At 41.5% G+C, this 25662-nt stretch overlaps 1 protein-coding gene across 3 annotated transcripts in view; it reads right to left on the bottom strand.

Moving 5' to 3' along the window:
- Positions 1-25662, bottom strand: part of CDH13 (cadherin 13) — a gene marked incomplete at its 3' end in the record, with an annotated part of 1096460 nt that overhangs the window by 862773 nt on the left and 208025 nt on the right. For all 3 annotated transcript variants that reach the window (XM_080645767.1, XM_080645766.1, XM_080645768.1), the window contains exon 2: positions 12331-12442. In XM_080645767.1, coding sequence (XP_080501893.1) covers positions 12331-12442 — 112 coding nt within the window. The remainder of the gene's footprint in view (positions 1-12330; positions 12443-25662) is intronic.

The raw sequence follows: 25662 nt of genomic DNA, 5'->3' as shown, positions 1-25662 counted from the left end.
TTTAATTCTCCAGAAAAATAGAATTTGTTCATCTCATTGAAGGTTGCATATTTAGTAAAATTATATGTTAATTTGTAGGTTTCTGCATACTAGAGATGCAAATAATATTCAGTAGGAATAATAACCCCGATAGTTAGTTACTTGCCCTGCAGGACATTAACCAGCTTTGTACATTGCCCTAGAATAAAATTATTCTAATATTCCTTTATTATCAAATTGCCTATAAATACTTCGCTCTTCAAATGTCCCTTGTGTCGGATTTATCATATTATTGGCCTGTTTTTTATTGATGAATTTGGACTTGTGTTCACCTTAAATTTTTAAAAAATTTTGGTTGATTGATTGATTGATTGTGGGGAAGAGAGAGAGAGATTTGTTGCTCCACTTATTTATGCATTCATTGGTTGATTCATGAATGTGCCCTGATCGGGGATCGAACCCCCCAACTGAGCTACCGGCCAGGGCTTGGGCTTATGTTCACTTTATATTTCTATGATTAATGTTTCTAACTTATCACAATAACAGGCTGATTTTTTTTTTAACAGAAGTGCCAGTCTGAAATTCATGGAAACAAAATAAAATACAAAAACCTGTCTTCTGCTCCAGAATGCTTGAAAAGCACTGTTCTTACTCTCTGGGTTTCCTTCCGCTGAAATTCTTGGAACTTCCTTACTTGCTGTTCTTTGTGAGGCCTCGTGACTCACATCTTTGGATGAACCTGTGAGCTACACGATTTCCTTTCATTAAATCCCTGTTGAAAGTCTTGAGTTGGTGAGGGTTTATCAGAACTGATAAAGTCACTAAATTGTAATTGTAGCTGACACAGTACTTTCAAACAGAGAACACACCACCTCTCCTTGGGCTATGCCCATCGCAAAAACGTGCCTGATCAGAAATGTAAATGAGGAGAGCAAAAAAATGAATTAGGCTATTCCCAAAGCAAAACAGGCAGCTTTGGGCATAAAACAATTTTTATACCCATCTTCATCTTAGGCCTCACTCACTCTAGAAACTGCCCTGACCTTGCTCCAAATTAAAAGAAACACCGGGAAGCTTAATCAGAGCTGCCATGCTCCTCCACCCCTCTCCAATATGGACAAAGGCCTGGTTCTAGCCCAGGCCCTCCATGCCCCTGTGGACCACATCCCCATGGGCATCCACCTGACAATTTCAGTGCCTGGAATTTAATGCTGAATCCCCTTTTTAGCCTGATTTATCCCCACTCAGCCTCACTTTTTGTTTTTAATTAGACAAACTTCCTTCCACTGAAAAATGCAGTGCTAACCATATTCCTTAGAGGTTTTGACTCATAGTTTGAAGTGTTTTCAAGCACTAATTATTTCTTTCATGTTATTCAAAATCAATGTTTCCTCATTTGGAATTCCCTCTGCCCTCATGGAATTTAATGTATACAACATATGAAAATGAAAACCAATTTTAGCTAAAAATAGACCTTCCGGGAGGTCTCTGGAATCAGCTGACACACACAGTTAAGAGAGACCTGGATGGCTGACAACTGCTTGGGCTTCAATTGGGGATAAAAGAGTCTGGTGCAGCAGTTGGCCACTTTTCAGGGTGGCCTGCCAACACATCATTTATCAAGTTGCTCAGAAGTAGAAGCAGGGTCGGGGAGGGGAGAGTGGGAGGGGCGGCTGGAACCTGGAGGCTGGGCCACCACCACACCCAGCTGCCCCCAGAAGCAGCTGGGCCCTGAAGAGGCCAACTACATGTTGTAGCCGGATTGAGGACTAGCTTTTCAGGGGGATGCTCTCCTAAGGAGTGCAGTCTCCAATTCTGAAATCCAAGAGGATCAGCACACCCAAACTGCTTTCATAACTCATTTGGCAGCAAAACCCAGCCTGAACTAATATGATGGTATTTGTGGTCTTATTTATCCTACTTAGAGTAAATCTTCATGTTTCACTGCAGAAATATTTGTTTTATTACAGGATGCTGCCCCAGAACCCTGGTGGAGTTGTACAATATAAAGCATATGCGCTTTATTAGTTTCCTAAATGCTAAAACACATAAACACATCTGGATCTAAGGTTGAAAAGAATCACTTGTCTAATGCTTTTCAGGGAGCATCCTTTTAACATGTAGCCCAAAGAGACCAAACATGAGGGAATAGTATGTGTGTATTGGAGAAGGGTGCCAGGGGATGGGGGATGGTGGAGGCACGTGTCCCTAAAGCATGAACATGCCTGAAAGGGAGACCTGAAGGGAATGGGAAGAAAATGTGTTCCAGATAAGAGGAGCCACACTTCATTGAAAATTATCTGTGCCACCTATAGCAGACAACAGCACTGCCCATCCCAAGAACATCACTGCGCCCATTCTCCTCCCTGGCCTTAATCTGTCAAATGATAAAGACAACAACCTTTATACACAGCCTGCATGTGGCAGGCACTGCCCTAACACTTGTGCATGTGTTTTCTTCATCAGTCCTCCAAACATTACCTCCATCTTACAGATGAGGAAACTGAGGAGCTGAGAGGTTGAGTGACTGGAAATACTACCCCCTGTTAAGTGATGGAGGCAAGGAATCCACACCGAGAGCCCTGTGAGGCTCCTGGGAACACCCCAGTCTATTCTCAAAGGAAAGGGCAGGAGCACTGGTGTGGGAGGAAACTGGATATAGCATTTCCTGTGGGGAGAGCATGCAGAGCCAGGGGATCAGAGCGTGTTTGCACCATGGGCACCTCCTTTGAGACATTGGATCCTTAAAACAACGTTTATGCCCTAGTTTATGAAGTGGGACTTATAATCCCACTCACAGGGCAGTTGATTAAAAGGATAAAATGGTATCCACTTTCTTGGATCACAGTAACTCAATGTGAAAAATTATTCTCATCTTAGCGCTTTTACATTACTACCTGGTCCCTCTGCTTAAATGTTTACCAACCCAATCTCCCCCTGGCTGACTCCTTCCGGTAATTCAGGTCTCACTTCTCATGGAAAACTTCTTTGGCACCCATTCATGTAGCAGCCCTCCAGAAATCTCTATCATAGGACCGACCTTGTCTTTTTTCTTTTATGGCACTTATCTTCAGTTTTCACATATCATTTTCCTGTTTCTTTAAGTGTTTATTTTTATCATGCCCATCGCTTTCTCTCTACAAGAATAAAAGCTTCAACATAGAAGGCATCGTTTGTTTCTGATTCAAAGTTTTATCCTTTGTTGCTAGTACAGCGCCTGGGATAACGTAAGTAACTATTCTGATTTACGTCCGTGGCTGGATGGAGTAGGACAGCATGAGATTTCATCATGCTACTCCGAATGGCACACAATTTAAAACTTATAAATTGTTTATTTCTGGAATTTTACATTTAATATTTTTAGACTGCGGTTGGCTGCGGGTGACAGAAACCAAAGATAGCAGAAGACCAGATAAGAAGGGGACCATGGTATTCTTAATTCCTTGAAGAAAAATAGAGATAGAGATATTTAGTCCAGCTCCAGAATCATGTGAGTACAGACACTCAACAGGTCAAAGAGTAAGGCCATATGGCAGCACTTAGAATGTGACAGCCTTAATGAGGCAGTCTGCTCACCAGCATCACCAGCGAGCAACCTGGCGTGATGGCTGTCCTCATTCCCTGCCACCTAAGAGACATGTCCATTTGCCTGTGTGCTCAATTCCAAAAATTCTCATGCACAGAGCACAGCCTGCAGTCATAAACTGTGAGTACTGGAAGGGACCTGAGCGATAGAGGAAAACACACTCAGGTGGACTCGCTTGCTTTTGCAAGCCCAGCAACACTCCTTCCCTACAAAGAACAGCCCTCTGTTTCCCAGGTCTGGCCAACAGGGAAGCCAAATCTTCTGGGATACTGTGATTGGTTCATGGATAGGCACTTAACCCAAGCTGGACCGAGAGTTAACCATGAGATGTTTGCCAGATACTTGGAAGAGAGATGCTCTGAGTTGTTAAGCAGGAGGAATAAAAGGCGGAGCTTCTGGTGGCCATCCTGATGGGAATCCTCTGAGATTGAATGGTACAGAAAGCAGAGCTGAGGAATGAAGGGCATGTGATAACACCTAGATGAGCATCTAGACCCAGGTGTTCCTAAAGCCAGCTCAGACCCTATCTACATATAGATTAACATTTAATCCTCAGAATAAGTTATTGAGATTGCTATCATTATTACATTTATTTTCCAAATTAGAAAACGGACACACGGTGAGTTTCCCCCACCCCATAATTTGCCCAAAATGCTTAGTTAGTAATGGGCTGACCTTAGATTTGGATCGAGGCAGCCTGCCTCTGGGGTCTATGTTCTGGAAGCCAATATCCCAGAAGTTATGAATTTTTTAAAGTTAAATTCTCAATGTTGACAACAAATTCCTTTCATGAAACACTCTAGACTCCCACAAGGAGAGCCAAATAGGACATATCTGTGGAGCAAATTTAGCCCAAGGGCAGACCGTGTGATTCCTCTGTCTATTTATTTCTTCCGTTCTCCTGATAAGAAAACTGATGCCAAGAGAGCTCCTCTTGCATCTACATTCCTCACCTCCTCACCTCCCACTCTGTCATTTCATGTTTCCCAAGCTTCCAAGTTAATTTAGGACCCAAGTCCAATGAGAGGATCGCTAGCATTTTATTATTACCCCTCCCCCCCACAAACTTGTACATGTGTTCTTTTTATTTTGCAGTTACTTTATTATATCACTTTACATTTATAAAATGAGGTAGTTAGTATAACTCATTTATGGGAATCCTAATAAATATTAATTGACTGATTACTAGATTATTACAAACAGTGGTGGGAGGAAAGGGCAAACATGTACATATATTACATTTCTATAGGACTCTGTTTAAATATAGGACAAATTCTCACTAATGCAAATAGGAGTCTCCATTCTGACCCAAAGTATAATCACCTTCATAATGATGGAGTGAATTAAGTGACATCAGAGTAATTTTTCTTGGCATATCACAACAGCTTAAAACAAATATACCACTTGATACTTCAACCTTAATCAGACCTTTCCAGTACCTTTCCAGGTAATGTTAAATAATTTCACTAATCAGTTCATCCATCTCCCCACCTGAGAGTAAATGCAAGTTAGTCGTGTGATGCACAACCAGGAAATGCAAATAACTATCACTTTTTTAAAATCACTAAAACAGAAAAAGAAAACAAAATAACTTAGGAAATTTCTGAAGGTAAACAATATAGACAGACAAAAGCCCAAGCCAACCTAACTCAGGACAGGCATTTCCCCACCTGCCAGGCTGGAAAGTTCACTCATTTATTACCAACCAAATGAAATCTTCCCAGCAGGGTCAAAAGGGCCTTTGTTTTGACATTTAATTCACTGGCGATGTATTTCCTCAGTTAGGATGCAAAACACCTCTCACATTGCTTTTTCATTAATTGCCTTCATTTTTCAAGTTCCCTGTTTGATTTATAGTCGATTAAAAACACCCTCCAAAGCCCTGACTCATGTATGTTAAGTACAAATATGATTAATGCAATAGGATGCACTCTATGGATGACATGCCACTAACCAAGGTCAGTGTCTATGTGGGATGACCAAGCAGTACCTTGATTAAAGGAACTCATGAGGAAGAAGGAAAGCCAGGAATGCAGGGTCATGAATAACCTGGCACTGGATTTACCCAAAACAAGGAAAAAAGAGGCACTATTTCTATATTTTTCTATTTAAAGAGGAAGAATGCACTTAGCTATGGACAGAAAAAAAAATAAAATAAAATGAGGTTCTCTCTTTATCTCGTCCAGGTTGATAAATGTGGATGGGAAAAATTAAGTGACAAATTTCCTTAACATGTTACCACCAACATAAACAAAAATTACAAGACACTAGACTGGAAACTCTGGATAAAAGCCAAGGCACTGAAATCCTGGGTTCCAATCTCGACATCACCAATTGTAAGCAGAATGACCTTGGGTAGCCCAGCTTTAGTATCCTTACCTATGGAATGGGCACATAATGACTGTCATGAGGTTCCAGGGGGCCCTCCACCATTAGAGAATGCATAGTCAAGTCAGCTGTGAAGGCCACTGAGGCCACCATGGTTAGCTCTGGGTGTGCCTTTTAAAAGTCCCAACATTTATGCCTGGCTGGCTTGGCTCAGTGGTTGAGCGTCCACCTATGAACCAGGAGGTAGGTCATGGTTCGATTCCCAGTCAGGACACATGCCCAGGTTGCGGGCTCGATCCTCAATGTGGGGTGTGCAGGAGGCAGCTTATTAGTGATTCTTTCTCATCATTGATGTTTCCATCTCTCCCTTCCTCTCCTTTTCTCTCTGAAATGAATAAAAATATTTTTAAAGTCCCCATATTTGTTCCTAGTGTATATACACTTGCTATATTTTCTAAAATCATACTCTCTCTTTTCTTTCTATCAGCATAGGCACGTACCCCTTCATGAAGAAATCTTTTGAGAGTTATTCCTGTCTCTCCAGAAAAAAACAAACATATTGAAACTTCAGAAGAATTATCAGAAAAGTCATGAGCAAAAAAATGTAACAGTAACCTTAGATCAGTGATTTCCCACCAAAACGAGGTAAATAAGGACATTTTGGTGCATTGTTTACAAAGCAAAATTTACTCAAATTAAAGGACTCCCTTCTTTTCTGTAATTAGTCTTTACTCCTGTTTTGTTTTTTGATGCCAAATGACCTTTTAAAAAATTCTGGCCAAAGTAAATGGGGATATTCACCTTATTTATTTGCTTGCTTTTTCTTTCATATCCAGATGTAAGATAATGTTTTAAAATGCAGTCTTATCAATCCAAGATTAAAAAAAGAAAAATCTACTGGCCCATGAAATTCAAATCCTAGAATCACTCCTTTAGGTGTTTCTTTATCTCTTCAGATGTTTAATGCCCACAATTTATCTTCTAAATCGCTTTGTTTAGATGGCCACTAAAAGGAAATTGAACCTAACATAACAACAAGAGCAGTGATAGTAATAATAATAGCGGCTTCCATTTATTCATAGCTATGTTCTAAGCATTCTCCCATCAAGTATTGCATCAACTCTAGAAGCAAGGGCTGCCATTATCCATCTTAAAGAGATGATATAATTCAAACTCAGATGATTCAAATAACTCACTCATGGTCACATAGTTAGCATGTGACTGTGCCATATGTTTAAACCCTAGTCAATGTGAGTTTACAATTGTGTGAGCTCAACCACAATATGATAATCATCAGGAGGATGCAATTGGAACCCCATCTTATCAGAACCATCAGAAGGTGAGGTCCTTCCCCTGGGTGTTTCCACCAGGGAGCAGGGAAGAAGCTCCCTGGCTCAGGGGAAGCATACCCTGATTAGAAAGGCAGCATTTAGTCACAGCTACTTGACATTGCTCACCTGCTTGACCTTTGTCCTCTCTCCCATGTAGGCCCAAGTTACTCTGAGATGGCTGCTTCCTTTGTGGTCTGTCTCTGTCTCTTCAGAAGTCTCTTTGTAACTCAGGTCACACTGTTTTGTTGGGATCTGTATAGAGACTGTGAGAACACACTAAACATGAGTGTTCTACATTTCCCAGCCTTGTTTGTAGTTAGGTTGCCTACATGACTAGGTGTGTCTAATAGCATGAAGTAGAAATGATGCATGTCCCTTGTGAGCTAAGGTGGTTAAACATGTGGGGTGTCATCCCATACTCTTTTCTTAAAAATATTTTTTATTGGTTTCAGAGAGGAAGGGAGAGGGAGAGAGATATAGAAACATCAATGATGAGAGAATCATTGATCGGCTGCCTCCTGCACACCCCACACTGGGGATGGAGCCCTCAACCTGAGCATGTACCCTGACCAGGAATTGAAATGTGACCTCCTGGTCCATAGGTCAGTGCTCAACCACTGGTTTATAGGTCGACGCTCAACCAATAAAGAGTATGGAGCCAAGCCCCCATACTTTTATACTGTCCCCCTATCTTGCAGCTTGGAGGTATAAGAGTGATTGGAAGGAACAAGATGGCAGGAGTAAGTTAGAAGTAGGATCGGTCCTCAAGTTCCCACTTGGAGGGCAGCCACTTGGCGGAGAACTACCCAGGAAAGCAGCCCAACCTGCATCCACATGACCTGAATGAAAAATAAACGTCTATTCTCTTACATCACTGGGGTTGTTTGACACCAAGCCTATTCTGAGTAATGCAGGTCCTTTATTAAGTGTAAGTTCTTGTAAGTTTGCATTTTAGGTGAAGTCACGTGTGGCTATTTCCCTCTGTGTATCTGTGTGGTCCAAGAGGAGTGATCCATGAAGGATAAACAAGGTGGACGAAAAGTGCTGACCTGATAGTGGCTGAAGGCCAATGGGTGTCCTTCACTGGTAGTTGGAGATGTCTCCCACTAACAGAGGCTAGAGGCTCATGATTTCCCTAGCAAATATGATGATCACAGGTCTGCCCCCAATGCAGGATGTCTGTCTCAGCTGACAGGGCAGAGCAGAATGTGCTGTTCTGTGTTCTCCATCACACCAGATAGGGGCTTATCACTTAGTCTTTTCTTCATATCAGCTGGGTGGCTGGTCAGATTTCCAGGCCAGCTATTTTTCTGGAGCCTGGGTGTCAACTGGGAGGCTAACACCAGAGACACTATCCAAATCTCATGGTGCCAATACAGGGGGCACACCAACCAATGTTAGATAGTTCTGGATGTCGAAGGTCACCAGGGCCTCTTGCCACAAACCCGTCACAGATGCCTCCCTGAGACCAAAGACCTTGAATGGATGTCTCCTTCCTGAATTTCTGCTTTTTCTAGGCTGTCTTCCCCTTTCTTCTTGTCATACTCATCAAATAGGGGAGTAACCACAGATGTTTTCCCAGCTCACCTTTCAAGACTGAGATGAAACCAGTAAAGTTTTGCCCAAGTTATCATGAGTTGGGGGCTTTGCTTTACACCATGAAAGTGATCCCCTGGTCACATTAAAGGAAACAGTGGGATGCCATGTTTTCATCCTAGAAGCTTGTTGAAATGGCCTTTTAAAGACGAAAGCAAGTTTAGTTAGTGGAAAGGAGAGTAGAATAAAGAGTTATTGGGATGTGAAGAAAATAAAAGGCTTTAGAACAACTGAAGAAAAGATGTATTGAAGTGAACAGTGAATAAAATATTAGGGAAATAAAAGGCATGGAGGTGACCATTAGTAACAGTTAAAGTAGAAAAAGATAAGTCATTGAGAATTGAGTAGAAAGATGAAAAAAGATAAAAGGATATATTACTGTCTGAACAAAAAGAGCAGGGAACTGTGGACAGAATAAACATTCCCTATAATTTGCTATGAACACAGAACCAGTGGAATATGAGCAGATGTATGGGGTATGAGCAGATGTACTAGGTCTGTCAGGCAAGGAGACAACACTATCAGACAACTTTATAGAATAATGTAGACAATAGTTGATTATGTTGTGTTTATACCTTCTGGAAATTCACAATGATTGGAAATCAAAGCTCTTAAATAGTGCAAATATAAAGCAAAACTGGAAAGAGAAAATGATATAAGCCCAAGATAATGTTAGCAACCTGGTTTCTTTTAATATCTGTTATTACCTAGAATATCAGATTATATTTATATATCACTAAAATATCAAAAACCATTTCCTGGATCTCAACCTCAAGTATGTAAGTATTTTAACACTTTCTGGTCTTGTTTGATCCTTTTCCCTTTTCATCCAGATGCTGGCCTTGTATCAATATAGTGTTCATGCCGACAGTACTCATCGCTCCGTTTCTTAATCCTATTTTTCAGAGACAGAAGGGTCTTGAACTATGAGGAAATGCATGAGAGAACCTAGAATGAGAGAGGGCAGAGGGAGGGGGAGGCATGGAGAAGGGAGAGAGAGACTTAAAAGGTTACTTGGTTAGGGAAAAAAGTTCATTCAGTATCTTGAGTTTGTATTTCCTCTTGCAAGTGGATAGAGCAATTTCTTCTACTACTTCTGGAAATCCAGATTTTCCAAACAATATCCAACAGGCCATCTCCAATCTATAAAAACTTTCTTCTTCATTTAGGCACAATTAAACATATTCACAAGGTCTATACTCATAACCTCTGTCCATTGCTTTGAGACGAACTCAAAAGTACCTAACTAGATCTGCTCCCTGTATTTTTCCACCCTAGTAATATATATGGACCTACAGTTTCACTGAGAGGGGGTAGTCAGACTTTGCTGACTATAATTCACACACAAAGTCACATATAAATATTTAAAATTCTCAATTCCCATATCACTGACTTTTCCAGAATGTGCTATCATTGATAATCAAACCAGTTCTATTTACCATTTCGTAGCTTACACAGAACCAACAACCATAACCCACTTAATTACTTAGGGATTGAAAACACACACACACACACACACACACACACACACACACTGGTGATATTGGAATGTACAGTATGGTTTAGTTTAAATTAAAAAGATCTCCCCAAGTATGATTGTTTCCAGCTTCTCAGCAGTGAATTAAAAGCTGTTTGGTGTAGTGAAGATTACAAAAGCAATCACATTTACTAGTATGAGCCTGCTTTGCATATCAACACTATTAATTTCCATACTCAGGGTGGCTTCACATTTCCACATGTGTTAATATAGATACCATTTGGGGATGATCACTGGAAAAAAAGAGAAGTGTCTCTGTGTGTGTGTGTGTGTGTGTGTGTGTGTGTGTGTGTGTGTAAGAGAGAGAGAGTGAAGAAGAGTAGCTGAGACAGATGAGAGGAGACCCAGAAAAATGGTTCTCATAAACCAAGTTTTGTTTGAAATATATTGATTCTGATTAATAGCAAAATCAAAAGACAAATGAGGGTTTCTGATGGCCTGACCCAGGAGTCACACTCAGGGATCAAATGAATATGAAATCACATATTGGAATTCACTTATTGTGCCAGTCCTGCACCGTGTCATTACAGACTCTAATTATTGAAATGATTTCATTGGCGTAATTGCATCAAGATGTGCCTGGGCTTCACCTTGGATAGCTCCCTTGATGCTCAACATTGCATCTTCATTATTGTGTTCCTTTCAACTCTTAAACTGTGTTCCAGCCTCACAGAACAATCTAATCAAGCAGGCTGTCGTTTTTTTTAACTGTTCTTTAAACATGCCAGCTACAGCACAGGAATGAATGTGGGCCAGCCTCGAAGGCAAACCTGAGGCCAGAGGGGCAAATGTACAATTATCTTCCCTGAAGGGACCTCGGAGCAGATGACCAAATTACAACACTGTTTTCATATCCTTCATTCCAAAGTGTTAGAGAGTAGTGCTCAAGAACCTACAATTAAATGGTTATTTGTCTACCAGCAGTGGTAAATTCTACTCAGCAAAAGCTATTTTTGTTATGAGTTTAGCAATGTATTCCATGCTGTCATAAAGATTAAACAATATAATATCAGCATTAAATAACATAAAGAGATTATAAAAATGCTCACAGGTCTGAGCATATTTTAAGGAAATTAAATGGAATTTGGGAGGATTTGAGTTTAATCCACAAATAGCCAGTAGAGGTTTTGACTCTTTTCTGAAAACCATCTTTAGCCTTAAGAAATATAATGCCCAGTGAAATAAGCCAGTCAGAGAAAGACAAATACCATATGATCTCACTTATATGTGGAATCTAATGAACAAAATAAACTGATGAACAAAATAGAACCAGAGTCATAGATACATGGTACAGACTGACAGACATCAGAGGGGAGGTCAGAAGGGTGGGTGGTATTAAAAAAAGGTGAAGAGAATAGCCAGAGAACATATACGCATAGCCCAAGGACACAGACAACAATGTGGTTACGGCCAGAGGGAGAGAAGGGTGGGGTCTGGGTGGAGAGGGGCAAATGGGGGGGGGGGTGGGGGAATGGGAGAGGGACATCTGTAATAATGTCAACAATAAAGATAAAAATTTTAAAAAATAATAAGGGTTTTGAATTCCTATGCCTAAAAATTTCCAGAAGCCAACATCCTGCTCTCACCATTATTTTGATCTAATGCTGTGAACAATGTAATAAAGATAGGACAGTGATCCACAAGAAGGTAATGGTTCTGCTCTCAGGGATCTGCCAGGCGAAATGAATTTCATTTTCTTTGCACAGAATACTCACATTGGAAGGTGGCAGTCCCCTTTTGTGGGAGTGGTTGGAAAATACTCACCAGTGATCAAATACTAGATACACATGACTCTGTTCACCTCTAAGCTGGCAAGACCCTAATTCAAGACCATCCACTCTGGATCAAGCAGAATGAGAATAATGGATAGAAAAATGCTTAGTGTAGGGAATACCACATCCTGAGACATATTAACAGACATTGGTGAATTTAAATATGAGACTAGGCCAGAAATATCAAGTGACATTGCTTACAGTTCAGAATTGCCTGGTCCTCGATGAATTCCACTGGCTGATCGATGTGGAACACTTTCTGCTGAAATCCAGGAGTGCAGTCCAAATCTTCTGCAGATGTTAGCAGCAGCACCTGAGAACAGCAAAGCCATCAATATTTTAACATCAGCTCATGTGTTGGGCCTGCTACCTTGTACCAGATCTGTGACTTTTAGAAATGAGCTGAGGATTTAATTTCATTTCCCAAATGAAGAGGTAAGTTGATACTTCTCCTGTGGTTGCCAACAATTTTGTTTTGGCAATGAGATTTGAAAAACGTGCAAATGGGAACAGCTGCAGCAGTTTTTCCATTCAGTTACAGTTAAAGAAATAAGTTAGTCAGATTTTTACACCTGCTAAGAATCTCACCACAGTTTGCATGTGTGAAATTTCATTACAAAATCTGTCAATTTTCTATAATGCCTGAGTTAAAACCAACTTCACTTTCATAGATGCGAAGGAGCAATGTCATCTGTGAAGAGGAGGAAAACTAACTATCCCATTGGAAGTTACTTCTAAAAGGATTCTAGGGTCCACTAGACCTTCGCAGTCCAAGATGGTGGCCATGGCCACACATGGCTACAGAGCCCTTAAAATGTAGCTGGGCTGAAATGGTCAGTATAAAACACATATTGGATTTTGAAGACTGAATACCAAAGACAAAAATAAAGTAAAATATCTAATTAATCACTTTTATATGAATTACACATTGAAATTATAATATTTTATAGGTTGGACTAAATGTTATTAAAATTAATTTGACCACGCTTTTTATTTTTGTAAATTTGGCTACTGGAACATTTAAAATTTACAATTGCTTCCAAAGCCTCAGCTTTGCCTTTGAAAGTCCTTGGGACACTTCATCCAGGGGTCAAAAACTTAGGGTATATATTTTGGAACACAAAATGGCACATCCCTGAACAAGGGATCATTTAGTAAGTAAGAAATAGTTGTAGGTTTAGTAGGCAAAGACGGTAAGTCCCGTGAAGTTAGGGATCACCTCTATTTCTAAGCACCTACCACATATACAGGCACAGAGAAGATACTCTATATACTCAAATTATGACTGCTAACGTTTTTCATCCTTTACTATATGGCCAGCACTGTGCTAAATTTGCTAGTTGCATCATCTCCTTTAATCTCCACAAGCCCTGCAATGTATCTAGTATAAGATACATTTTTCCAGACAAGGAGCCTGGCATCTTAGTGCAGTTAACAATGCTTGCCCAAGGTCATCCATTTAGGACAGTAGAGCCAGAGTTTGAATCCAGGTTTAAGGGTTCACTGTCAGAACCCCTCTTATACCCCTCAGGCTTCCCAAGTGGCGTGGGATGTTGCATTACCTTCCTTGAGATATCTCTGTGACCTGTGGAAGGCTGCTTTACCTGAGCATAGTCCCACCACAGGGTTTTGGAAATTCACAACCCAGGAGCAGCCTGTGACCAGAACTGATGAGAGCTGGTGCCAAATACCCTGGCTCCTTGGCCCCTCAGGTGAGATAGCAGTTTCCATGTGGACTTGAGCTCTAGTTGCCCACAGTGGTATTTGACTTAATAATGCACCTTCCATTTGCTATCTGCTCTCCCTGGGCTCATTTCCTCATCTCTGTTGGTGTTTTTCTGACATCACCCTCCAGATAAAGCTACTTGCTCTCAAATCCTTGACTAGGCATTTGCTTCTTGGGAAACCAAAATTTGATATCAGAACACAATGAACCACTGCACACAGGTTGTTGAAGGAAGCTCATTACCATCCCCACCAGCAAACTCAAAGGAGTGTACAAAAGGTTGGAAGCTATAGAAGCAAGGCTTCTCTCTAAATACCAGCCTCTGAAATGCACTGAACCTCAAGGAACAAGAGCAACCATCAATCTCTGGAGGTTCGCGGTGCAGCGGCCTGAGAAACATCAGAGAAATTGCAACGGGAGAGTCATCACCCTGACCAACACCATCTTTCTAAAATCAAAGGGGGAAGGATGCTGCAGCCCAGTGTCGGTGCAGTCCTGCTTGTAAAACGTCCCCTTGCTTTGAGAGCCAGCTCTGGTTAAATCACTGCTCAGGCCATCATAACGCTGACAACCCAGTGGCACACACAGAATGCAGATTCAGGACTCAGAATAATTAGCTGGCAAATTTGCAAGCAGAAGATCTATAACTGGCCAACATTAATTCAGTTAAACAGCAAATGGTCAAAGGTTGCCTCCAGGCACCCTGTGTCTACAATTATACATTAACCTTTTAATCAGCTAATTCTGCTCACAAATCCCAGACCAGTAAACCAGCCATCCCTTAGGACCATCAGAGATGATGTTTCTCCAGGGAGCCCAAGTGTAAGAATCCAGAACTGATTGAGAGTCTGGGTGAGTCCCCCATTCTTGTCTCTCTGCAGCTCACTCTGTCCTCATTCCTTGGCAGGTTCTATTCGGGATTCCTCTGTAGTCATAAAGGAAAAATAAACCGTTTCCAACTGCTGATCCTCAGGGAGGGTGGGAATGGTGGGAGGCTCCAGCTTTGTTTTTGCAAATTCTTGGGTCACTTCATTGACCAGTCAAAATTCAGGTTAAATGCTTAATAATATAAAAGCATGCAGCACTTTCAAGGGCAAGGTGTGACTTAGTGAGGTAAGCACTAGTCGAGTAATTAATTCGCTCACCCCTCCCTGCACTTACCCATCCACTTGTTCCCCAATACTCACTGAACTCTAGGGCTCAGTGAGCACTGGCCAGGGGTGGTCCTGGAGCTCACAGAGAAGCAGTCAGTGCAGCAGTCAAAGCAACAACTCCAGAGTCACTTTAATGGTTCAAATCTGGGCTCTGTCCTTTACTGACTGGATGGTTTGCATTTTTCATGGTCCCTCCCTGACTCAGTTTTCAAATCTAGAAAAACATGGGAAATAAGATGTGCATTGGGAGGGGCTGGTGGATTCAGTGGTCAGCTGCAGGTAAAGCAATCAGTACCACGCGGAATGTAAGTAGTCAGTGTGTGCTGACTGTCAGTATGGACTAGAAAAGGTGAGAGGCAGTAACAAGTCATAATTTAATTTATTGATTAAAACTCAATTTAACTTGGAAGGAAATTAGAGGTCTCTTTGGGAACATGTAAAAGCTGGGGACAGGGAGTCTAATTTCATAAAGAGGGATCAGAAACTAAAACATTCCTGCTTCCATCTCAAAGATGGGTCAGAATTAGCTGGGTAAATGGAGAGGAATATAAACTTGTCTTTTTAACCAACAAGCTCTTATTTTTCACTTTAATTCCTTTGTGCCTCTGGGTTTTACATAACCCATCACTGAATTGACAAAACTGTGTTTAAAAAAGAATCCAGACTACCTGGACATACTTTCCCCCAAATCCTCTTTAACATTTCCAAGATATATGCTGTAAGCAACATTCCAAATGTGTCTTTAATGCCATGGCAATAATGTTCTTTCCATGTGGTTCTTTTGTTCACTTATGCCTTTGCTTGCACCTCATAAACAAGAGGCAACCAATACATCTGTGAAAGCTCAGCAAAGATCAAATTTTATGATCACCAAAGGATTTCCATTACTTGAAAATTGCAATCAGTCTGCTTATGAAGGCAGATTCATGTTCAGACAGACGGTAAGCACAGGATAGAGCCACATTGGTTCTGTATGAATCCCAATCTACCAGCTGTGACCTCAGCCAAGTAACCCTGTAGCTCAGTTTCCTCAGACGGATAATGGGAAGATAAGAGCATCATATACATTATTATGAGGATTGAGTTAATATTGTAAAGAGCCTTATGAATTGCTAAATCAATGTTTGCTCTTTTTATTATTAGTAGTAGTACTATCCTGTCTAATAAAAGTGTAATATGCAAATTGACCGCACCTCTGCTACACCCACAAGCCACACCCACCAGCCAATCAGGAGTGAGTATGCAAATTAACCCAACCAAGATGGCTGTGGCCACGGAGCGAGCAGGAGGCTTCCCGGCAATGGAGGAAGCCAAGCTTCCCTTACACCCTGGCCGGCCCTGAACTCCACTCAAGGCTACAAAGTTTCAATTATAGAAGATAAATAAATCCCAACAAAAAATGGCTGTGGCCACAGAGCGAGCAGGAGGCTTGGGTTTCCCGGTGATGGAAGAAGCCATGCTTTCCTACCGCCCTGGCCTGCCCTGGCCTCTGCTCAAGGCTACAAAGTTTCAATTATAGAAGATAAATAAATCCCAGATAACAGGGCCTCCACTTGGGTTGCCGGGGGGCGTGGCTGGCCTGAAAACCACCACAGGCCCCTCTCCCAGGCCACCCCTTGCCCCAAGGGAACCCCCAACCTGATCCAGGACACCATTCAGGGCAAACCAGCTTGCCCCCACCCATGAACCAGGCCTCTAGCCTATCTAATAAAAGAGTAATATGCAAATTGACCATCACTCTAACACACAAGATGGCTGTCTGCATGTGGTCAAAGATGGCTGCCCCCATGTGGACACAAGATGGCTGCCACAAGATGGCCAGCAGGGGAGGGCAGTTGGGAGGGACCAGGTCTGCAAGGGAGGGCAGTTGGGGGAGATAAAGCCTGCAGGGGAGGGCAATTAGGGGTGACCAGGCCGGCAGAGGAGGGAGGTTGGGGGCGACCAGGCCTGCAGGAAAGGGCAGTTGGGGGGACCCAGGCCTGCAGGGGAGAGCAGTTGGGGGAGACCAGGCCTGCAGGGGAGGACAGTTAGGGGCAATCAGGCTGACAGGGGAGCAGTTAGGCATCAATCAGGCTGGCAGGGGAGTGGTTAGGGGGTGATCAGGCTGGCAGACAGAAGCGGTTAGCGGCAATCAGGAAGGCAGGCAGGCGAGCAGTTGGGAGTCAGCAGTCCTGGATTGTGAGAGGGATGTCTGAATGCCCGTTTAGGGGGTCCCAGATTGGAGAGGGTGCAGGCTGGGCTGAGGGACACACACCCCCGTGCACGAATTTCGTGCACCAAACCTCTAGTTTTTATATATTAGGTTTAAACCAATATACAGATTCACTGATATTCTCCAGAATAGACATTTATAAATATCACCAAAATATTACTTTTGTTGCTATTATAAAACTTTTCAGTTGTAGACTGTGCTCAGAAATATTCAAAGGGAAACAGGAGAAACCTGAATCAGGTGGAAGATGAGGAGGGAGTCTGCATCTCAGGGTCAGCTGCACAATAAGCACATCAATTTCCATTGTGAGCTGAGGTGTGCTGCTGTGGGAGGACTCCATGCAGCATTTCAAATGGGAGTTCAGAGCTCCGTCCTCTGTGTAAAGCCACTGCCTTAAACGTATGCATGGATAGCAAATCCTCACATCAAGCTCTTTATATCTGCTTCTCTTCTTAGCTCCTGTTTCTTTGCTGCGCTATTCAGAGCTTTCTCTTTTAAACAGAAAAGGTTTTTGTTTATCCTGACAAGTACTGATTCAAGAACATAGCCAACTTTGGAGTTTGCTGCCAGAAAGATGACGTTTTTTTTTTTCTGTCCCAGAGTACAGATTGCCAACTGGCAGCATATGGGATGAACCTGGCCAGTGGAGGTGGTTGATTTAGCCATGCCATCTGTCATAAACGTTAAATTATGATGTTATGTAGCGTACACCTGTCTGAGCTGCCCTTGTCCGCACCTCTCCCTATGCTACTCCTCCCACTCACTGACTCAACTACACAATTGTCTGGCCCTCTAGGCATGTGAGTTTGCAACTGTTTTAGACTTAGGAAATAGGCCCTTCAAGCAAAGAACTCTTGTTATGAGTCTCTAGTTTCTTGTCACAATAGTTCCCATAGACGTGTGCTCTGTTGCACTAATTTTTGCCACATGAGGAAGCACTGGCCAATAGGAGGTGAATGAAAGGATTTTCATTACTTCTAGGCCTGCCCCTTGAAAGGCCTTCTCTTCTCCATCTGTGAAAATGGGAAGGAAGGACTTCCAAGCTGGCAGAGTCACTCAATAGAAAGAGGCCAAGTGTCAGCCACTGCTTAGAGGACAAGCACCTGGGAGAACTGCCCAACAAGAAGCCTCCCTGCACAGGTGCAATCCCGGAGGCCTGGGGGTTTGCACAGCAGCTTGCCTGGATGAGTGCACACCCAACAGGAAGGGATGGAGAAGAGGGCCCTCTACACCAGACATCACAAATACACCCCAGAGGCCAGGGGCAAACATCTGAACTGAAGAAATGCTTCACACAACTGTAATCAAACAGCCATAAATACAAAGAAACTTCTTGCCACAAATAATTATTTCAGCAGGCTGTGGACAACCTCAGAGCTCATCCTCTCTTAAGTCAGCTCCAAAATGGGATTTTCCAAACGAACTTGCTAGTGTCTCCTGGCCCCTAGTTGTTCTTTCACTGACTCACTCGCTTTTTGCTATCAGCGTGGATGGACAGTTACTTTATCCTTGACACAAAACACCTCTGCTTTACTCCTGTCCAAGTCGGTTTGTTGGAATCAGCTTGGAGAGGTTTAGATTGGCAGGGAAGAAAGGCTACTATCTCTGACTTACAGGATATAAAAACGTTACAGCAATGTATTTTGATTGATTCTTTATTCTGCCAGAGATGAAAAACCCAGAGTCCTGAAAGGGCTTATCAAGACGCACTGCCCACATGGAGAGCATGGGGAAAAGAGATGCATTTGAACACAACACACACTTGTGTACATACACGCACATATTTGTGTACATACATGCACACGCTCAGTGGCACCGATTGACACCCTCACTGTGTCAGCTCATGTCATCCACTCTCCCTCTGAACTGGAACTTTTAAAAAATGTTCCTCAGGAACACAGAACACCGCCACCTTCTTGGCTGTTAATGTAACTGACACTTAGAAATAATTCTGTGGCTCTAGCTGGTTTGGCTCAGTGGATGGAGCATCGGCCTGCAGACTGAAGGGTCCCATGTTCGATTCCAGCCAAGGGCACATGCCTAGGTTGCGGGCTTGATCCCCAGTAGGGGGCGTGCAGGAGGCAGCCAATGAATGATTTTCTCTCATCATTGATGTTTCTATCTCTCTCTCCCTCTCCCTCTCTAAAATCAATAAAATATATTAAAAAAATAATTCTGTGATTCTTGGGGAAATGATAGGCAAGAAAGCTTCCAGTTTGGTGAGTTCTGATGTAGCCTTCATATACAATCTGAGATCCACATTCTAGACCTTATTTCTAAATGAATGCTACTCAGTATCTTTTCCTCAAATTATTGAAAGGTAAGATGCATAATAATGGTCTCTCAAAGATGTCCTAATCCCAGAACCTATGACTATGTTAGATTACATAGCAAAGGGAAGTTAAAAAATCAGCTGACCATAAAATAGAGTGATTATCCTGAATTACTTAGATGAAATCACAAGGATCCTTGAAAATGGAAGAAAGAGTTGAAGAGTTAGAGAAGGAGATGTTACCATGAAAACCAAGTCTCAGCGTTCTGGTGTGTGAAAGATGCAACCTGTCATTGCTGGCTTTGAAGGTGTAATAAGGGGCCACCAGCCAAGAAATGCAAGAGAGCTCTAGAAACTGGGGGAAAGGAGGGTAAAACCCCTATCACCCCCAGAAGGAATGCAGCCCTGCTGGCACCTTGCTTTCACCCCACTGAGACTCATTTTAGGCTCCTGGCCTTCAAAACTGCATGATAATCTCTGTGTGTCCTCAGTTCCTGGGTGTGTGGCACATGGTTACAGAAGCCATGGGCAACTCACAGGGTCTCCCACAGTGCTGGCCCCACTGCAGACACTCAGAAAGCACTGGTTCCTTTACTTGACTTGTCCAGATATAAATATAATTTGGGGGGGGTGGGGGGCATAGGAGGACAAGAAGAAGGAAGTATAAAGGGAAATTGAGAGGGGGAGGAAGAAAGGGAGATGGGAAAAGAGCCATGACTTTGGAACCCTTGGACAAGGCCATCTGAAAATCATGATATAGAAATAATAGTCTAAGTGCTCCATTCCTGAGCACAAATAGGCATAATCTCTTTTGTCTTAGCAATTGTTCCTTTCAAGTGATGGGGCATTTTGATCTGCTGTTATGACAGGTGGTCAAGTTCATTTTTTTCATTAATTCCCTTCATTAAAATTTAAAACTTTTATTATCTTCCAGGCCTGGGCTAGATGCTCCAGATGAAGAAATGAACAAACCCCTGGGTAAACTTATTATCTAGAAGAAAATGTAGATATAGAGGCAAATAACAATGTGATATGATGTGACATGATATGATATGATCTGATCTCTTATATAAAAGGCCCGTGGCCGTCATGCCGTAATGCCATCACAACCAAAAGAGCAGCGGCTCTCATGGCAGGCGGGGCAGGGCAGGAGCTACTAGCGGCAGAGAGCTACTAGGGGTGAAGAGCTACAACCAGCAGAGGGCTATGAGCAGTGGAGGAGGGGTAACGAGCTATGGGCTGCAATGGGCTGGGCGGGGAGGCCAGATGAGGCAAGCGGAAGTGAGCTACTCCTGCATGATTTCGTGCGTGCTGGGCTTCTAGTATAATATAATGTAAAAGTTTATATATATATTGGGAATTAGGAAGCAGTACAAAGGAAATAGTCTCAAACTAGACTACCTGGGTTCAAGTCACAATTTTACTGCTTAGTTGCTGCACACAGCAACTATTCAATATTCAAAGGGAAATAGCAGAAATGTGACCCTGGGCAAGTTACTAAGCTTCTTTGAGCCTTAGTTTCCTCATTTGCACAATACAGCCAATAATTTTATCTACACTCATTGGTTGTGAGATTCAATGAGTTAACATAAACCAAAATGTTTAGGACAGTAACTGGTTCATAATAAGTGCTACTTGCTACCATTTATTATTACTTAAATTAATGTAGAGGAGTATATATAAAATGTTATGAATACACATAAGAAGGAACAACACACTCATTAGCTGAGAAGAGAAACTGAGACCCTGTCACATATTGTGAAGATGACTGACATTTTTCAAGTGGCAAAGAATTAGAAAGCATGTTCCACCAGTGTGTTGGTAAGTGTAAGCACCGAGGCATGCCCATTGAAGAAGCAAGGAGCAATTTGGCAGGGATAACAAGCTCTGGGCTGTTTTCAAGATTATTTGAAAATGTTTTGTCTTCTCAAAATAGGATTAAATTGCCTAGGCATAATCTCCTCAAGTCTGGCTAAACAGAGCCAAAAATAACCCACTCCATGAAATCACAATTTTTGGCTAAATGGAATTAACTCTTTACTATTAATATTCCAGGATTAATCAACTAGACTCAATTGGTTAATTTTAAAAGAAAGATAAGAGTTTTATAAGAATTTTAGTTATTCTGCCCTAACCGGTTTGGCTCAGTGGATAGAGCGTCGGCCTGCAGACTCAAGGGTCCCAGGTTCGATTCCAGTCAAGGGCATGTACCTTGGTTGTGGCCACATCCCCAGTAGGGGGTGTGCGGGAGGCAGCTGATCAATGTTTCTCTCTCATCGATGTTTCTAACTCTCTATCCCTCTTCCTTCTTCTCTGTTAAAAAAATCTATAAAATATATTTTTAAAAAATAAAATAAAAATGCTTTTTTTTAAAAAAAAAAAAAAAGAATTTTAGTTATTCTAATTAGGAAGATCTGGTTGTCTGGCCCCTAGCAGAAACAGGAGGCTCAACTTGCCCTAACATTGGTGATATTTATGTCTACTTACGAAATTTTAGTGATTAGATTAATGGTGCCAAATGCCAGATAAAACCTACTTCCCTTAAGTTAAACAAAGGAGTCCCTCCCTATATGAAACACTCTTGGGTGAGTCTTAGCAGCCTCAGGAAGTTCAATTATGCAAATATTAAATACCTACTGTGTGCCAGTCCCTGGAAGACTTGTCTGGTCTCTACATAAAACCTTCAATCCATGGAGATAATGGGTAGGAGTGAGGAATGAGGTTTGAGGATCAGCCCAGTAGAAGATTGGTGCCTGAGTCTGTCACCTGGGCCAACCTCCCAACTCAGGCACTACTGCAGTGAGCAGTTCTCTAAGAGCTAGGACTAGCCCCACAGAGTGTTGTAGTGTTTCCACTTTCTACTCTGAGGCTGCACCTACACTGTAGGAGCAGCCAAGAAATGAACAAACCCCTGGGTGAAGCCAAGAAGAGCTGGGGAATGCAGAGGAGTTAATGTTCCTGGCACAGCCCTCAACACTGGGAAATGGCAGCTGGTTAAATGCCCCAACTGCCTTCTTCCAGATGGGTGCTACTCAGATATATATATTTATATTATATATTCTGCACATACACACATACACACACACACACACACACATATATATATATGTGTGTGTGTGTGTGTATGTGTGTATGCGCAAAATATATAATATAAAATATGAAATATACATATAATGAACTATTATTCAGCAACAAGAAAGAAGAAGATCCTGCCATTTGTGACATGGATAGATCTTGAGGGCATTATGCTAAGTGAAATAAGCCAGACAGAGAAAGACAAATATTACATAGAATCACTTATATGTGGAATATATGTATATTTTTAAAAGTCAAGCTCATAGAAACAGAGAGTAGAAAAGTGGTTGTCAGGGATGAGGGAAATAGGGAGAGGTTGGGAAAAGGGTACAAACTGTCAGCTATAAGATGAATAAGGTCTGAGGATCTGATGTAAAGCATGGTGGCTATGGTTGATACCACTGAGTTCTTCAGTTGAGGTTTGTTCAAGGGTGTAACCAAAAAATAAAAATAAAGGACAGGATCCATGTGTGAAGTAATGCACATGTTAATTAACTAGATAACTAGATAGGGAGAATCCTTTCAGAATGTATATGTGTGTCCCATCACTGTTATGTACATTTTAAAAATCTTACAACAAAGTTGTTTATTAATTATATCTCAATAAACCTGAAATTAAAACAAACAAACAAGCAAACAAAACATCCCAATGACCAAGAGGGTGTAATTCCATAATCACCTACATTTGGGCAATGCTTATGTTTGAAATCAGGAAAATCTAAACTAAGACCTCACTGACGGTCAATAGTTACAGATACAGTCCTGAGGTTGTGTCAATTTAACAACTAGACTATGACCTTTTATTGCTTAGAAGTAATTATCAGATCCTGCCTGGCCTTGCTGTGAAGTGGAACATTTTATTCTAACTGAAAATCTCAACACTTTCTTCTCTGCCAGACATTAGACAAGATGTCAGGTTTGTCATCATGCAGGAAGGTTTTTATTAATTATCTTTCAGAGTCAAAGTCCTTTTGTAATTTATTTTTTCACACCAGGAAAATTCTTCTATTGAACTAAATGTCTATCTTGTTAAATTATTTTTTCTGCTAAAGGTTCTGTCTTTGAGACTTCCAGAAGAAAGTAAATAGCCCAGCAAAAATCGGTGTTGAAGTCAAGGAATTGATTATGTTAAGCAGAACACCACATATCCTCCCCTGGGAAGGAGTGAAAGAATTTGCATCTTCCCTTTAAATCCTAACTGTTTGACTGCTCTTTACATGCCAATCAATCTTATTTTGAAGAACTCACTCATTGATATAAGCAACTTTTATAAAGTGCCTACTATGTGTTAGTGTCAAAATATACACAAATTAACAAGACAAACCCCCTTTAGGAACACAGAGCACAGGAAAGACATATGTAAATACTACTTTACTGGTGGAAATGCAGGCTGGTACAGCCACTGTGGAGAACAGTGTGGAGTTTCCTCAAAAAACTAAAAATGGAACTCCCATTTGAACCAGTGATCCCACTTCTAGGAATATATCCCAAGAAACCAGAAACACCAGGATATATATGTTCATAGCAGCACAATTAACCATAGCTAAGATTTGGAAACAGCCTAAGTGCCCATCAGCAGATGAGTGGATTAAAAAATTGTGATACATCTACACAATGGAATACTACATTGCGGTAAAAAAGAAGGAATTCTTACCATTTGCAACAGCATGGATGGAACTGGAGAGCATTATGCTAAGCAAAATAAGCTAGTCAGAGAAAGATAAATATCACATGATCTCACTCATTTGTGGAATATAATGAACAACATAAACTGATGAACAAAAACAGAGACAGAGAAGCATCAATCAGACCGTCAAACCTCAGAGGGAAGGTAGGGGAGGGTGGGGGTAAGGGGGAGAGATCAACCAAAGGACTTGTATGCATGCATATAAGCCTAAACAATGGTCACAGACACCAAGGGGGTGAGGGCATGAGTGGGGGGGGGGGTGAGGGGCAATGGGGGGATAAGGACACATATGTAATACCTTAATCAATAAAGAAATTAAAATGCAAAAAAAGAAATAAAAATATAAATAATAAATAAATAAAGATAAAAACACAATTAAGACTGGTCAACGTGGCTCAGTGGTTGAGCATCAACCTATGAAACAGGAGATCACTGTTTGATTTCCAGTCAGGCCATATGCCTGGGCAGCGGGCTCAATCCCCAGTGTGGGGCGTGCAGGAGGCAGCTGATCAATGATTCTCTTTCATCATTGATGTTTCTATCTCTTTCTCCCCTTCCTTCCTCTATGAAATCAATAAAAATATATTTTAAAAAACGCAATTAAAAGTGTAAGAACAGAGTAAGTAATCCAGTAGAAATTATAAAGTGAAGAACACAATTAACTCAATGTCAGGGGGTGGGAAGAAGGTCACTAGAGAAACCACTGTCCTAAACACATCAGTTTAGATGATTTTGCTCCTGTACTCTTATCTTTTAAACAAAAGAAGATGCGCATTGGGGAGGACTATGAAAGGTGGTGATCCTTGAAATCCCTCTGCAGTGCTGTCATTAATTACTTAGGACTCAGATGTCTCAAGACAAGCCACCCTGATGAAAAAAAAATTTCTAATGTCTTTGGTAACAATTTTAATTGTAAAGAGTAAGAATTCTTGAGAAGATAGGAACTAGAAAATAATTTACATCTACACAATGGAATACTACACTGCTGTAAAAAAGAAGGAATTCTTACAATTTGCAACAGCATGGATGGAACTGGAGAGCATAATGCTAAGCGAAATAAGACAGTCAGAGAAAGATAAATATCACATGATCTCACTCCTTTGTGGAATATAATGAACAACATAAACTGATGAACAAAAACAGATCCAGAGACAGAAGCATTAAACAGACTGTCTAACTATGAGGGAAGGCAGGGGTGAGGGGATAAGAGATCAACCAAAGGACTTGTACGCATGCATATGAACAAAACCAATTGACACAGACCGTAGGGGGGTGTGGGCATGTGCTGGGGGGTGGGAGTGGCCAGGGAGAGGTCAATGGGGGAAAGGGAGACTCATGTAATACTTTAAACAATAAAGAAGTTAAATTAAAATATATATATATATATTTTTTTTTTTTTAAAAAAAG

This window comes from Plecotus auritus (genome assembly GCF_963455305.1).
Source record: "Plecotus auritus genome assembly, chromosome: 10".
Taxonomy (NCBI): Eukaryota; Metazoa; Chordata; class Mammalia; order Chiroptera; family Vespertilionidae; genus Plecotus; species Plecotus auritus.
This window is presented reverse-complemented; position numbering and strand designations above follow the sequence as displayed.